Consider the following 15,570-nt stretch of genomic DNA (forward strand, 5'->3'; position numbering starts at 1 on the left):
GGTTGCTCATTTTGAAAAAGTCACAATTAAGCCGAGTCCGTCGGTATGTTACCCACTGGAAACTTCAGGAACAACGGTATATATAATCAGAGATCTTGCAGCATGATTTGCCAAATTTGATATAAATGGTTTATGGGTTCATGGAATATTTGGCCAAGGTGGATTTTTCGTTTCAAGGGCGTCAGACTTTTTCGGTTGTCCACAAGTGGTGACTGGCTTTCTCTGTTTTGCACCCATTAGGTGCCTCAAAAGATCGGAGTGAAATTTTTCCAGGTTTTTGTATTTTGAGGGTTTTGGCATCGTAAAGGTTGGCTTAGGGTTTCACGGACTGCTGCTTGAAATTGTGGTATGAAGCTTTATAGGATCTACTACCCAAGCCTATGGTACAACCTGTGGAAGTATCAAATCAGGTAGGCATTGAATGAATGTCACAAGAGAAGCCGATTGAGAGTGCATAACTGGCCTTTGAGCCTCTTATAATGTCCTAATGAAGTGAACTCTTCCTTGACCTCAAGAAAGCTGGTTTTTCGGCTCTCAACGGTTTGTCTTTAGATCTATACAAAGAGAACGCTCATTTGAGATAACCCATGACCTCGATGCAATCTCTTACTACTACTTGAGAAACTTCGGACGTATATTTGCTATTCCTGGCCATTCTGATCTCCATCTTGATCTGTCACAGCTGGGGTATCCAGACGATGCCTCGATTGTCTTTCCACAACTCAACACCCAAGATCATAGAACTCCTGCTTTACTGAGTCAGAGGTACCCAGGCAGCTTTCAGTGAGCTTTTTAAAAACCTCCTCCTCATCCCCAGCAAATCAGCCTCCTCTCAGAAATCCCACTGGCCAACCATCCACACCCTTCAAACTCTCAATGACCCTTTACCTCCCCCTTCGCCAAATGCCCCCTCTACACTTGTCAAATGCTCTCGTATATTACACTGTTCGGACTAATCATGTCCGTCTGGGCCCTCTTCAAGAAGCCTTCCTGCTTCATTGAGTCGCCTTCTTGCTCCTTTTTCAAAAAGCACCTTTTAGTCGCCTTGCTCCTTTTCAAGCCTTCATCTCAAAGTCGCCTGCTTCTCTTCAAGGCGCCTACGGCTCCTTTCAGAGAAGCTAGGGCTCCTCACTGGCATACCTCCCAGCCTCCACCTTCTCCGTAAAAGCCTCCTCAACATGCCCACACAACTCGCTCAAGTTGTCCATGCCCTGGTGCAACGCCTCCAACGCCGTGATGTTGCCGTACGTCTGGATTCTCACGTTCAACTTGTTCTCCAGCGGGTGCGGAATCGAGTAGCCGCAAAACTCCACCTCGGGTTCTTCATGATGATGTATCTCAAGGCATTGCCCAAGGTGTGGTCCTCGTCGACAATCTGAAACGACAGCGCTGTGCCGTCTTCCGCCAGTCCGGGCAACAACCGGATCTTGTCGATGTCGTACTCCTGCTCGCTCTCCACGTCCATGGCGGTGTCGTTTTCCATGATGTAGGTGGTTTGGGATGTGGTAGGTTGAGATGAGATTTCGCGAAGATGTGATGAGGTGGGTACTGGTTGCAAAAGTGGGCTTGGGTGTTGACGGCAGGAGCTGATTAGGTTTTGGGATTTTGTAGAGTGATGGTTTATGAGGGAGAGGATTTTGAAATGTAGTTTGAAATTGGACTTTTGCGGTCAGGAATGGTTTTACTGTCTGACAGAGGTACAGAAAGCATAGTCAAGGGTAGCGTTCAAAAAGTGAAATATCGTTCTATTCGGTTGTTTCACTTTCACAAGCGGTAAAGTGAAGAGATAAGTGGAGTTTCTCCCTTTACGGCCCATTTCGTGAAAATAACTAAACTACCGCTTTTACGAATGGCTGCGAAAGGGCTTTTCAGAGATGCCCTCGAAGCCAATGTAGAGAGATCAAAATCTTCTTTTTTATCAGTTGTAAGTGTTGAAGCATTTCCTTGTCTTACAAACTCTCATGAACTAAATACTTCCAACATTTAGGGGATGTCTTATTGGTGCTTCTCTGTGGTCTAAAAGTACGCATGGAAGGCTGCGAAAACCTTTCAAGCCATGAGATGCCTGATTTGAGAGTGAAAAAAGCGCCAATTACCTGGGCTTTTGGAAATTTGGTATTAAACGGCTTTCGCTGATACCAGGTCTGGAAATTGTGATTTTAGATAGGAAAATAAGGGATGGTTGACGAAAAACCTCACCCTGCTGGTGCCTGTCGGATCTGGAAATTGACCACCAGGTCATCGAGACATTAGTCTGCATTGAACCCTCCTCTATTAAACCAAAAAACTTCTCTTCATATTGAGAATGCTCTCTCTTCTCAATTCTTCGAGAACGATAAATAAAATCACATTGATCAACCCAGATATTATCCCTATTCAGTGTCTTCATGTGGGCCTGTGTTTGTCCTGCACATACCTCATTGTTCATCCCCTCCATTTCCGAACCCACCAGCCACCAATTCGTAAAATAGTCAAAAAACTTGCTTCTACCACATCCAACCAACAGAATCAACCCCCAATTAATTTTCAATCCCTTTGGTATCCTCCACAATGATGCCCATCGCTGCCATGCTTTATCACCTGCATATAGCCGCATCAAAAATTTCTCTTTCTCATCGCCCGCGTATATAAACCCCCAGTATTCCCACTCTCAATTTTTGAACCTAACTTTTCAAATGTCCTACAACGGCGGTTACAGCAACTACAACTCCGGTTACAACAACTACAATAACAGGGACGACTACGGATCCCGGGGCGGTGGCTACGGTGGAGGCCGTGGTGGTGGCTACGGTGGTCGTGGTGGTAGATTCAACAGAGCCCCTATGGTAAGAGAAGAGCTCACCACTCCTGAGTGGGATCTCGACTCCTTGCCAAAGTTTGAGAAGAACTTCTACACCGAGCACCCCGAGGTGGCTGCCCGTTCCGATGCCGACGTTCAGGCCTTCAGAAAGGAGAACGACATGACCATTGAGGGTCCAGACATCCCAAGCCCATCACCTCCTTCGACGAAGCTGGTTTCCCAGACTACGTGCTCAGCGAGGTCAAGCAGCAGGGTTTCCCTAAGCCCACTGCCATTCAGTGCCAGGGTTGGCCTATGGCCTTGTCCGGTAGAGACATGGTGGGTATCGCCGCCACTGGTTCCGGTAAGACCTTGTCCTACTGTTTGCCAGCTATCGTGCACATCAACGCCCAGCCTCTTTTGAAGCACGGTGACGGTCCTGTTGTGTTGATCTTGGCCCCCACCAGAGAATTGGCTGTGCAGATTCAGCAGGAGTGCTCCAAGTTCGGTGCCTCTTCCAGAATCAGAAACACCTGTATCTACGGTGGTGCCCCAAGGGTCAGCAGATCAGAGACTTGGCTCGTGGTGTTGAGATTTGTATCGCCACCCCAGGTCGTTTGATTGACATGTTGGAAACCAAGAAGACTAACCTCAGAAGAGTCACCTACTTGGTGTTGGATGAGGCCGACAGAATGTTGGATATGGGTTTCGAACCTCAGATTAGAAAGATTGTCGACCAGATCAGACCAGACCGTCAAACCTTGATGTGGTCTGCTACCTGGCCAAAGGAGGTCAAGAACTTGACCAGAGACTACTTGATTGACCCAATTCAGGTCACCATTGGTTCCTTGGAATTGGCTGCCTCCCACACCATCACCCAGCTTGTGGAGGTTGTCACTGAGTTTGAGAAGAGAGACCGTTTGGTCAAGCACTTGGAGACCGCCACCACCGACAAGGAAGCCAAGTGTCTTATCTTTTCTTCTACAAAGAGAGCCTGTGACGACATTACGTCCTTTTTGAGAGAGGACGGCTGGCCTGCTTTGGCCATTCACGGTGACAAGGACCAGCACGAGAGAGACTGGGTGTTGCGTGAATTCAGAAGCGGCAAGTCGCCCATTATGGTTGCCACCGATGTGGCTGCCAGAGGTATTGGTATGTATTTTGGGATTTTTTGTTACTAACGGACTAGGGTGGGGTTGCCCCGGCACTGCAGGACAGTGCTTGGGCGTCAGCATAAGCTGGGCGTCGGGAACGCCTGGCAGAGAAATTTGACTAGCTTCAACGTGAGCGTTGCGAAGCATTGAATTTTTTTTTTGGCTTTTTTTTTTTTTTTTCCTTGGTGGGCCAGCGAGCACCACACAAGGTTTGAATGGACTGTTACCGTTGTGTACACGGTATTAAGGTGACAGACAGCATCCTTTCGAAAGCCACATTGTTGACTACGAAAGCGAGGAGACTAGAAGACAACTACCTGATTATGAGAAAGCAAACAGAAAGAACGAGATCGATGGGCCTTCAACAAGCAAGACACGGCGGCAGCCGCTGGGGTGATTCCCGGCGTGGCTGCCCAGAGGACTCTTGCCTGCCGACTCTTTAAGTATACATGCTTTCCACGTAATCAATAGACATCGAACTCCTTTCTTCTTCGTAGACCATCCTGCCGACAAACTTCGTGCAAACTATACTAACAAGTCAGACGTCAAGGGTATCACCTACGTGATCAACTACGACATGCCCGGCAACATCGAGGACTATGTCCACCGTATCGGTAGAACCGGCCGTGCTGGTACCTCAGGTACCGCTGTTTCCTTGTTCACCGACGGCAACTCCAAGCTTGGTGGTGATCTCTGCAAAATCATGAGAGAAGCCAACCAGACCATTCCACCCGAGTTGCAGAGATTCGACCGTCGCTCGTACGGATCTCACATTAGATACGGTCGTGGAGGAGGCCGTGGGGCCGTGGCCGTGGACGTGGAGGATACGGTGGACGTGGAGGAGGAGGATTCCGTCAGAGACAGACGGGATCCAACACCCAGCCTTTGGCCAACCGTCGTTTCTAGGTTATTTATAGATCCGAGGAGGAGCGCTGCTCTTACAAGGAATGCTTGGGCGCCAAGCGGATTGCAGCCGAGTGCTGATATGTAATTTATAAAGCTTACGGAAGAGGTTGTAGGTTTTGAGCTAGAGGTTTAAGAGTGGCTGTTCTTGAGAATTTAGTGATTTTGATTTCGATTTGTTAGGATGCTCCATCCATAGTATTACGAACGACACTTAGATATAACTTCCTTAACTTCTAAAGTAGGAGGACTAAAAGCACTTAGATACTTTAATGTAGATAAAGTTTGTTGTGATGTATTTTTTCTTACAGGAAATACCTAAAGCGGCTCTCTGAAATCTGAAAAACCGTGAAATTCCTGTTCTTGCTGATTCGGTTAATTTGATTCCGATTTGTTAGGATGCTCCATCCATAGTAAGTTACGGATAGCACTTAGATATGACTTCCTTAACTTCACTTCCTTAGCTTCTAAAGTAGGAGGACTAAGAGCACTTAGATACTTGAACACAGATAGAGTCTGTTGTGATCTATTTCTATGTTTACAGGAAATTACCCAAAGCGATACTTGTCTGATCTCAGAAACCGTGAATTTCCCATTCTTGCTATTTTGGTGAATTTCATCTCGATTTCTGTTAGGATTCTCGGATGCATCCATAGTAAGTTACGGATAACACTTAGATATGACTTCCTTAACTTCTAAAGTAGGAGGACTAAGAGCAATAAATACTTGATCATGGAGAAGTTTGTTGTTTTAGGTTTGATCCGTTAACAGAAAATCACCCAAACCGGCTATCACCCAAACCGGCTATCACCCAAACCGGCTCTCTGACATCTGAGAAACCGTGGATTTCCTGTTTTACAGTGCATCCCTAGTGTCCTTCTTCAGGAAAGTAGCTCCCCATTTCTTGATACCTGACAAGCGTATCGTTCCTAATGTGTTCCTAATTCTGCCTCGTCAAACTAATTAGCCCACTTGTATCGCCGCATGTAAATCAACAAATAAAGGTTCCCTTCGATCGCCGCATCCAGTGACAAGCTTGTGCATCCACGAAGCAGATCCAGCCGCAAGGCACCACTCGTTTGTGGCTCCACCGGGTCTTTCCATTTGGAGGTTTTTGATATTTTTGGAAACTTGGGAAATTCGCTTTGTACTTTGGTGGCCCGAAGCAGAAAAGCTAGTCTCCTGGATCTAGCCTCTACGGTATGGGAAATGCCCAGATCTTGGAAAACAGCAAAATATGCTCACGCCAAAGCCGAAACGCAAAGCCTCGAAAAACCGTAAATCGTCCATTCACAGCCGGAACCCACCGCATCGGAGGTGTCACAGATTTTTTTTTTGCTTCACAGAATCGGAAAAACCCTTTAAGCTACAAGCTTCCACCGCAGACTCAGCAAAGCGTCCTCGGCTCTCCTCGGCTTCCCTAAATAAGATGACTCTCTTGAATTCCCAAATAAATCAAAAATCCACCAGGACGTGCGGCATCGGAGATGCTCGGAGTCGGAGCCGCTCGGGGTTTTTCCGGATTCACCCGCCAAACACGCAACGGTCCACCTTGCCAGATCGTGGCAAACGGCTGCATAAGCGAACGTGCCTCGGAGCATGATCGACCGTTTTCTCTCGGGCTTGCGGTGCTCCCCGCTGCACGGGAATAATATCTCAAATCAGCCAATGCGCTGGGAGTGGATCCTCGGTCTGCGGTTTGACGATTTGGGCTGGTGGGAAGTTTTACAGTTTGTTAAATTTGGTTTTTCTTGAAATGTGTGTTTAATGTGGTTTGTGGTGTTTGTTGAAATGTGTGTTAAATGTGGTTTCTTGAAATTGTTTTGTTGAAATGTGTTTGAAATGTGGTTTATGGTGTTTGTTGAAATGTCTGTCAAATGTGGTTCGTTGAAGTAGGGTTTCGTTTAAATGTGTTTTCTGGTGGTTTTCTAAAATTGGTTTTCTCTGAAGAGTGTATTGAATTTGGTTGGTTTGTTGAAATTGGTTTTCCTTTAAATGTGCTTTAAATGTGGTTTGTTGAAATTGGTATTCCTTGACATGTGTAGGCGGCTTGTTGGAACTGGAATTTGTCGAAATGTGTTTCAAACATGGTTTGGTGAAAGTTCTACAGGTGATTTGTTTAGTTTCGTAAAATGTGTATCAAATGTCTCGTCGTTCTTCGTGAATTCATTCTCCAGTGTACTTCAATCTTTGTACCCCATTAATCCGCTCCCTGAACTCCATCCTCTCCTTCCTAGGCCTACACCCGCCTCCGTGTACCGTGTATTCATAAATTATTCCCTTGCTCATTAGTCATTAGCGTGTTAACGTCCCTCGAGGCGCTTTCTCATCGCCTCGTTCTCCTTCTGGAGGTACACGATGTAGTCGAACGCCTTCTCCAAAATCACCAGCTTGTTCACCTTCAAGTCCATCCGCTGCTTGTTGTTGTCGCTGGCAAACCACGGAATCACCGTCTGAAGGCTGTTGATCTTCGAGTTGATGTTCACTCTGTATTTCTTCTCCACCTTGTTGTGAGCTTCCTTCTGAGACTCGGTGAGTCTCTTGCGGGGACACCGTCTTTTCAGTCTTTGGGGCTGTTCAGACTGTGGCTGTTGTTCAGGGCTGGATTCGGATTCTTTGAGCACGTCTTTGGTGTCGAAAATCGACTCCAACGCCTTGGGCGTCAAGTTGTTCTTCTGCTGCATCATCTGGAGCTTGGACAGCACGGTGTTCATGAAGTCCAGGCCGTCGGACTCCACATATGGATCCCAGTCTTCTTCTTTGATAGGAGGAGTGGAAACGGTCGAGGCTCTGGAGGAGCCGGAAAACACGCTGTTGTCCTCTAATAGGCTGGGGAAGTCGGTGGTGGAGAAATTGGACTCAACCACGGGGACACCCATGTTGAATTGATAGGAATTGGTCGAAGTCATGGGTGCCAGTGTGGATAACAAGTTGTTGATCCACTGGTCCTCTGCCGCGGCTGAGGGCGAGAGCGACTGGTCGATGTAGTAGGCCATGCTTGGTTATCGTGTGTTTTGTATTTTTGCTTCTGTGGATTGCTGGTAGACGAAATGAGGGAAAGGCTGGGCCATTTTATAGTGAGGATGTGCCAAACCCCGAGGGCGGCCCTTGCAGCTTCTCCGGTGTAGAGGCGCTGGCCGGAAAAACTCGTGCATGTGGAACGATTTGCCTCACACGGGTTCTATTGTCGCCTCGCAGCTTCCGTGCTTCTCGCATGGCTAGCTCACGCCAGTTTTATGCGCGGACTGCAGATAAATACACGATGTCCAATTGTTCTGCCACAGACCGTCTACATTCACACCAGTTTCAGGACATCCATAAGTTTCTTATCCTATCCTGGAACAGCAAGAATTGGACCCTGGGCCATTGGAAGTGAAATTAGCCCCGCCCGCATATGGCCAAAAATGGCTCGAATCGCCTCCCTGCGTCCCGCACGGCGTCATCCCGAATATGGCCAGACCAGTGCAACGTTGTGGAACCAGAAATGTGACAGCTGGGCGAAGATCCATCTGTCTTAGATCTGGCAGATACGCTACCCGAGGTATTTAGATCTTGAGAGATTAAAGACGTTTCACCGCGGAACCACCAGGAGAGAGGGCCAATTTCACGTCTTGTTACTGAAGATGGAAAAAGGTTGCTGGCGTCCGCACGGAGTTCCAGGCGGGTTGTTTTAGTTGACGTCTTGGCTATTTGCAGCCATTTCAGGCTGGCCCCAGGGTTTGCAGGGTGTTTCTGGTTCGGCCTTCCCTTTCTGTGGCGTGGCTTGCGTAAATGTAGTAGACCCACACTATGGGGCCATGACGCGGTTAGCGCTATTAGGGCTAGCGCTGCGTGGGGCTTAGGCAAGGAAGCCTGGGCCTGAGGAGACCCTGCCTCTGGGGCTAGATGGCTCGTAATTCTATTCATTTCCAGTTCAAGGCGTGGCCTGCAGAAAAAGCTAGGCGAAGGAGATGCTTGAGATTGAGAGAGGGAGTGAGATTGGTTTCGGCTGTGTGCAGGATTTTATGCACACGCAGATCGAGATCGGCGCATCTCACCAGCCTAGAGCCTCCATAGTGCATAATTGTGCAACATAGCGGTAATTTTATTGCAACCTCCACTTCCTCGGCTCAAGTCCAACAATGACCAGCGCCCCGCCTAAGAGTGGCTTTGACATGCTGCGCGAGAGATCCATGGCGCCATTATGGAAGACCTGAAATTGCGCAAAAAACGCTTGGTCTTTTCCAGAAGCTCTTCGATTGCTAATTTTGGACGCTCCCCAGATTTAGAACATCTCAATTTCTTGGAACACCCAACGGGCTCGTATGCGGGTGTGGCGCCGTGTTGCTTGTTTCCACAAAACATCGCCCCTTTTTGCGTAAGCGCATTGCCTCGAGATGAGACCTCTTCGTTTGGTTTTGAATTGACCAATTTCACTTGAACTACTGAAAAACAGAATTTAAGCTTTTGAGCCCGACCCCGGTTGTGGCTGCCAGCAAAACTTGCATTCAATGAGGCAATTCACCGGAAGGTCGAACGAGTTTCCGTGGAACCAAAGCTTGGGTGAAATTGGCAACTTTTTGGGAACCGTGCACCACGATGGACCCCAACTATGTAGAACCAATATTATTTGGGGGTCCACGCAAATCAAGATTCTACTTTTTGGGGCACAGCAGGGCCATCTTGCTTGCTTGAAGATCGGCCGTTTTACTTGGCTCTTCTTCTATTTTTTCTGATATAATAAAAAAAAAAAATTATTGGGATTTCTGACCTGAAGGGCTGTTCAATCCGACGGAACAATGGGACGGAACAATGCCCCTGGACGTGGATTGAAATCGGGGCAGTGATTTCTTTTTCTTGGGGGTCCAATAGTACATGTCTAGGTAGCATGGCACTCATAAAATTGGAGGTTTTTTCTTCAGCAGGTTGAAGCTTTTCGGCTGTGTTTCTCCAAACTAGCTTTGCAATTGACTCTACAGCTATGCAATCGACTCTACAGCTCTACATATTAACTACGCAAATCCTGCCCTCTCAATTGCCCTGTTTCATTCCTCCTCCTCCAATTTCACCTTACCCTCTTTAACCGTTCAAGGGAGTGGTTCGATTTTGGCTTCTGGTCACCCTTTTGAAAAATCCCTAACAATGTATCTCGGTTCGGCTTTGACCCCTCAGTCGGTTGGGTCCGTTCATTGGTCCGTCTTATATGTGGGGGTTGCTGCAATTCCTGTACTATCGTGGTGGTGCATGGCAGAGGAGTTCGGTTGCAAAAGACAAAATGAACGTGAAGAGAGTGATGTGATTTTGCGGGAGCTGGAATTGGGCTTGGGTTTTGGGAAAGTATTGCCTGTCTCAGGGTGGTTGTGTTTTGAGATTTCAATTGAACTGTTCGTCAGTGCAATCTTCATGGAATGGTTGTTGATGTCTCGAAACTGGAAGTAAAGAGAGCTCTGTGGTGCTGGATATGCTTGTACTTTCAGTTTCGAGGATCTTCGAAAGATGTCCAAAAGGTCCATGTACTTAGCAGGTCAACATACTGAGAACAAGCCTGTTCAGCGAAGTGTACTGGATCGACCTGACTACATATCCTTGTGGCTACCCACCACTCAATACCCAGAATCATAGCCTTTTAGAACTATCAAGATCTCAAGCTTCAATTTCGTGATTTGGATACTTCACACTTATGCGCCTAATCTTGTCATCCGTATTGTGCAATCCATTCGATCAACAAAACAAGAGATCCTTATTCACACCAACGACTCACCCTCGAGGCACAATCGGGCTTTTTTCGTTCGGTTAGAAAAACTCATTTAGCCACATTACATTGTGGAGAAACAACATTCTCGCCTATGCACCGTCACCAATGTCGCATACCAGGGCGTTTACCGATTATTCCATACGTGAAGCTATTCCAAAAGACCATATCATCAATTATCCAGAGAGTCGTCAATCTAATTCAATTCATTCATTGAAATCATTGACCCCTTCATTGAACACCCTTATCAACCAACCCAGTGCAACGCACGACGTGCTGTGTCGCTGCAATTTGCACCCAAAATGTCGTGCTGCATTGCAAGCAAAGAGTGGCTTCTCCATCGTCAACTTCCATATATAAGGGCGATTTTTCGCCGCTTCATTCCTCGTCTTTCTCCTATAGCTCCCTCTATGGGTGGCCGTGGTTTCAGCAAACATCGTTACCCCTCCTAGCGAAGTCCCATTCTGCAAGCGAACATATCCAAGTACAAAAACGGCGATATCATCGGATGGAGACTGGTCCAAAGAGAATCCGTTAATTCTATTCTCCCGTGAATGTGAAGAACGCCTGGCAGGTCCAGGTGCGTTCGGAGAACTCGCATGGTCAACCTCAACAAATCACCACTACGATTTTCGAACCATACAACGCTGATGCTAAAAAACTCTTGTCATAACAGACAGCCCAATATTCGGCTTCCAACGAATGCTCTCCCTCATATTCTTTGTACAAAGCCTCCATCCTTCATGATCTAGATACTTATGCAAACTGCATTAGCTAAAGGCTGGTATGTGGTTGTTCCAGATTACGAGGGTGTTCAGGGTGTCTATACTGCTGAAATCCAGTCTGGTCATACTACACTCGACTCTATTCGTGCTACTTTGAATTCTCAGAATTCTCTGTAATAAGGCCCGATGCCAAAGCTGCTGTGTACGGTTATTCTGGAGGAACAATTGCTTCTGAATGGGCCGCTTTTCTCCAGCCAAAGTACGTTCCAGAGCTTAAGAACAATCCTATTTGCTGTGCCATTGGCGGCTGGGTCACCAATATCACGCTTACGGCTGAAGCAACCGATGGAGCCAAATCAGCCGGACTTCTTCCCATTGCTGTAAACGGCTTGATCAACGAGTACCCCATTCTTCTGGGCTTCTTGAGGAGGAGCTCTATTCTGAACGGGTGGAAGAATTCCGTCTGTCAAAACTCCTCTGTGTCAAAGCCGCCACTCTGGAATACCGCTTTGAGAACTTTTTCAGAACAAATGGGCCAATAACGGCTGGGTTTCTGGGAAAATCCACATCTCTTGTAGGTTATCACGCTTTCTTCAGAGGACCCAAACCAGAGACTCCCATTTTCGTTTTCCACGGCACCGCTGACCAAATTGTGCCTTTTGCTGGAGCAAAACGAGCCTACGAGAATTTCTGTAAATGGGGCATCAAGAGCCTTGAGTTTGCCGTTTCGACCACCACAGGCCACTACTTAGAGGCTGTTCGGAGCCGGTTTTGCATGGCTTGAAAAAATGTTCAATGGGGAGAAGCCCGTGGAGGGCTCTACGAATCTTCTTTACCCCGGCGCTGATCAGTATAGGCAGATTACGAATACGCTTTTCAGTTCGTTCTTTGGCGGAAGAATTGAAGTACCAGGGATAGTAATAAATCGTCGGTGGTTAGTCGGACGTTGGTTCGTTTCTTTGTGTGGGCATTTACTGCCTTTTCTACTCCTTCGCCTGAGCAGGTTTTTGATACTAATCCAGATGTTCCTGTGGAGCAGGAGACTGTTGGGGATTACACGGTTCAAGAAGAAATCGAGGTGGACGCTGATTCGTCTGAATTTGGCATGGAGATTTCTGCACAGCTGATTTATCAAGCAAGAGTGAGGATTCTTCTGATTTAGCTTCCTTCCAAGAGGAGATTGAGGGTTCCACGGCTTCTGAGGCCTCTTTTGAGCCGGAGAGTACCACGGAGCGGGTTATTGACGAGTAGTAAGCTTTGCTGAATCGATGCATTTGAAATTTCTTTAAGAATTGTCCTGTGTTCTTTAGGGCCTAAAGGAGAATACACTGAGTTCTACGCTAAACTTTGAAACAAGGTCAGGGAATGAGATGTATAAGATGCTCCGAAAACCTATATTACGAAGCTCCACGAAGAGGCATCCCCGTAGATGAATAACCAAGTTTTGACAACGTGAACGGGTTTCAAGGCTAGAAGGTTTTGGTGGCTGCATGACATACATACATTTCGTTAGGGCAAGATAAACATTGAAGAATCCTCAATCTATGTATTCACAAACAGTCCATGAACAAGTTCACCAATTTCATCAAATTTCTCCAATGTAGAAGTGTCGTTCTGCGAGACATCTTCTGTTAGACATCCTTTTTTCTCCACAAAAAACTTGAAACGCCATGACATCAGTTGCAGCCAGTCTGGTCCAGCGCTCAAAACTCACACCACAAAATTCACGGTTTGAACATTTTGCGCTTCGGTACGGCTACCTGCTTACGTCATCTATTGCGTTCTCTTCACGTAAGCCACCCCCACAGAAGTTTTTGACTTCAACTAGAGCAGGAGAGTGCTTCTTAGGGCTAATTTATGAACCCACGAACCATAATTTCAAAGAACTCCATATTCAATACTATAGTACAATTGCGTAGTTCATACCACACTTTCACCAAACCTGTTGGCCAATCTTCAACCAACTCGTTCATCCTCATTCCCGCTTTCACTACACTGGCTCACTGACTCGGTCCGCCTGATCTGAAGCACAACTCCATTGAACCGATTCCTCCACCTCGGAAATTCACGGTATCTACATCCAATGCTCGCTACAGATAAGCCATTCCACAAAACGCGATAAACGTCAATGCACCCCGCTTTTATCTCCTAATACCGGGAACTCCAACGGCAGGCATATTTCTCCACTTTAATGCTGGAGTTGGAGATGAGAAAAATTGAACAATGGACTAAAATACGGTCAATACGGTCTACAATGGAGAATCGACACTGGCGCTTTGTCCATGCAGCGTCACTTTGTCGCGACGCAAGATCGTTTCTTTGCAGGAGGGAGATTTGAGGCATCGTCGATTTTCCACGTTTGGAGACATTTTTTGAAGGGTTTCGATTTTCTTTAGGTACACTGACTTCAACTGATTTCCCGTCTTCTTTCCTTAAAACTGTATCCACCAGATAAGCCCCCACGTCATATGCACCACTGCACCGTGGTAGCGCGGACAATGCGTTCGCTGAGGTACGACATTTTGGTTGCAAAACAAACACCGTGCTATTTCAACCATCCACGAAAACTATATAAACGGCCCGTTTTTCGTAAAATACCCCTCCACCATGCTTCTCTTGTCACTCCTTTTATGGGTAGCCGCAGTTTCGGCCATTCTCGTCAAACCCACTCCTGCTAGCGAAGATAGCTTCTACCATCCTCCAGCCAACATCTCCGACTACAAAAACGGTGATATTATCGGATGGAGACCTGCTCCGGCCAAAATCAGATCCATCTACTTCCCTGTAAACGTCAAAAACGCTTGGCAGCTCCAGGTGCGCTCGGAAAACTCGCACGGTGAACCTCAACAGATTGTTACCACTATCTTGGAACCCTACGATGCAGACCCAAAGAAGCTCTTGTCTTACCAGGCTGCTCAGGATTCAGCCTCCATCGACTGCTCGCCCTCGTACTCCATGTTGTTCAACGCTCCCATGAATACCATTGTGCTCCAGGCGGAAATGGTCCTCATGCAAACGGCTTTAGCTAAAGGCTGGTTTTTGGTTGTTCCTGATTACGAAGGAAACCAGGGCGCCTTTACCGCTGGAATCCAATCTGGTCAGGCAACTCTTGACTCACTTCGTGCCGCTTTGAATTCGGAAGATCTCTCTGGAATCGACCCCAAGGCCAAAGCGGCCTTTTGGGGCTACTCAGGTGGAACCATTGCCTCAGGATGGGCTGCTTCTCTCCAGCCCCAATACGCTCCGGAACTTAAAGAAAACCTCATTGGCTGTGCTGTCGGTGGCTGGGTTACCAACATCACTTTGACTGCCGAGGCCACGGATGGTACGCTTTTTGCTGGTCTTATTCCAAACGCCCTCAATGGCTTGCTTTCTGAGTACCCCAGTCTCGACGGTTTCCTTGAAGAAGAAATGAAAGCTACCAAGATCCTGGCCTTCAAAAAAGCCAAGGACTACTGTATCTCGGAAGCCACCCGGAAATACCTCTTCACCAAGTTTTTCAGCGGCATTGGCAAGTGGGCCAAAAGAGGATGGGGCGTTTTTGACAATCCCCAGTTGCTGGAGGTGATCACCAACAACACCGTGGCGCTCTCGCCCGACGGACCCATTCCTGAAATCCCCATGTTTGTTTTCCACGGTAAGGCGGACGAGGTGGTTCCTTTTTCGGGTGCTCAAAGAGGCTACGATAACTACTGTAAATGGGGCATCAACAGTTTCGAGTTTGCCATTTCGAAAACCACAGGCCACATTCTTGAAGTTCTCGAGGGCAGCGGTGCTGCTCTTGTCTGGCTTGAAAAAATGTTCAATGGTGAAAAACCGGTAGAGGGTTGTCAGGCAACCGAAAGATCCACCAACATTCTTTATCCGGGCGCCGATGTCCAGTATCACCAGATCGTGGCCACTCTTTTCAGCTCCTTCTTTGGTGGAAAAATTGGCGAAACTACTGGAGACATTGACGATTCGACGTTGGTGAGCTGGATGTTGCAGCAGATTTTCGGATGGGTGTTTACGTTCCTCGGACCTATTCCGTTCAAGAGAGACCTCAGTGCCAACAGCACGGTGACTGAGTTGAAGGGCTTGAACGATATGCTTGCCTTGTGGAGAAGCCACGATATCGACGTTCTCGCCAAGACGGTTATTCCAGAGTAGGCCCCAAGCTTTGCAGACTACTCTTTCGTTCTTTTATACCCACCTTTTCACTGTTTCACTCCTTTATACCCACTCTCCTTTACCCGCTCTCTTTTACCCACTTCTTTCTTTCGTTTTATAATCTACGCT

The 15,570-nt window shown here is 47.3% G+C and overlaps 5 protein-coding genes across 5 annotated transcripts; 3 read left to right on the plus strand and 2 right to left on the minus strand. All coding sequences in view use genetic code 12, as the record gives it.

Moving 5' to 3' along the window:
• Nucleotides 1–1,118: 1,118 nt before the first annotated feature.
• On the minus strand, nucleotides 1,119–1,483 carry RPC19 (DNA-directed RNA polymerase core subunit; the record flags this gene model as incomplete). The annotated part of the gene is made up of 2 exons (XM_025479759.1): nucleotides 1,119–1,313; nucleotides 1,373–1,483. The coding sequence occupies 2 exons, from the start codon at nucleotides 1,481–1,483 to the stop codon at nucleotides 1,119–1,121; spliced, it is 306 nt and encodes a 101-aa protein (XP_025339232.1).
• A 1,192-nt stretch (nucleotides 1,484–2,675) lies between these two features.
• On the plus strand, nucleotides 2,676–4,839 carry DBP2 (DEAD-box ATP-dependent RNA helicase; the record flags this gene model as incomplete). Its single annotated transcript, XM_025479760.1, has 5 exons — nucleotides 2,676–2,973; nucleotides 3,012–3,326; nucleotides 3,353–3,925; nucleotides 4,431–4,768; nucleotides 4,792–4,839. 5 exons carry the CDS (start codon nucleotides 2,676–2,678, stop codon nucleotides 4,837–4,839), a joined length of 1,572 nt encoding a protein of 523 aa, XP_025339233.1.
• A 2,300-nt stretch (nucleotides 4,840–7,139) lies between these two features.
• Nucleotides 7,140–7,832, minus strand: TYE7 (regulatory transcription factor TYE7; the record flags this gene model as incomplete). The annotated part of the gene is made up of 1 exon (XM_025479761.1): nucleotides 7,140–7,832. The coding sequence occupies one exon, from the start codon at nucleotides 7,830–7,832 to the stop codon at nucleotides 7,140–7,142; it is 693 nt and encodes a 230-aa protein (XP_025339234.1).
• Nucleotides 7,833–11,325: 3,493 nt separating this feature from the next.
• CXQ87_001215 (uncharacterized protein) lies at nucleotides 11,326–12,543 on the plus strand (the record flags this gene model as incomplete). The annotated part of the gene is made up of 4 exons (XM_025479762.1): nucleotides 11,326–11,386; nucleotides 11,410–11,753; nucleotides 12,293–12,384; nucleotides 12,429–12,543. 4 exons carry the CDS (start codon nucleotides 11,326–11,328, stop codon nucleotides 12,541–12,543), a joined length of 612 nt encoding a protein of 203 aa, XP_025339235.1.
• Nucleotides 12,544–13,899: 1,356 nt separating this feature from the next.
• Nucleotides 13,900–15,441, plus strand: CXQ87_001216 (uncharacterized protein; the record flags this gene model as incomplete). The annotated part of the gene is made up of 1 exon (XM_025479763.1): nucleotides 13,900–15,441. One exon carries the CDS (start codon nucleotides 13,900–13,902, stop codon nucleotides 15,439–15,441), a length of 1,542 nt encoding a protein of 513 aa, XP_025339236.1.
• Nucleotides 15,442–15,570: the final 129 nt, after the last annotated feature.

Source organism: Candidozyma duobushaemuli (assembly GCF_002926085.2).
Source record: "Candidozyma duobushaemuli strain B09383 chromosome Unknown A_B09383, whole genome shotgun sequence".
Taxonomy (NCBI): Eukaryota; Fungi; Ascomycota; class Pichiomycetes; order Serinales; family Metschnikowiaceae; genus Candidozyma; species Candidozyma duobushaemuli.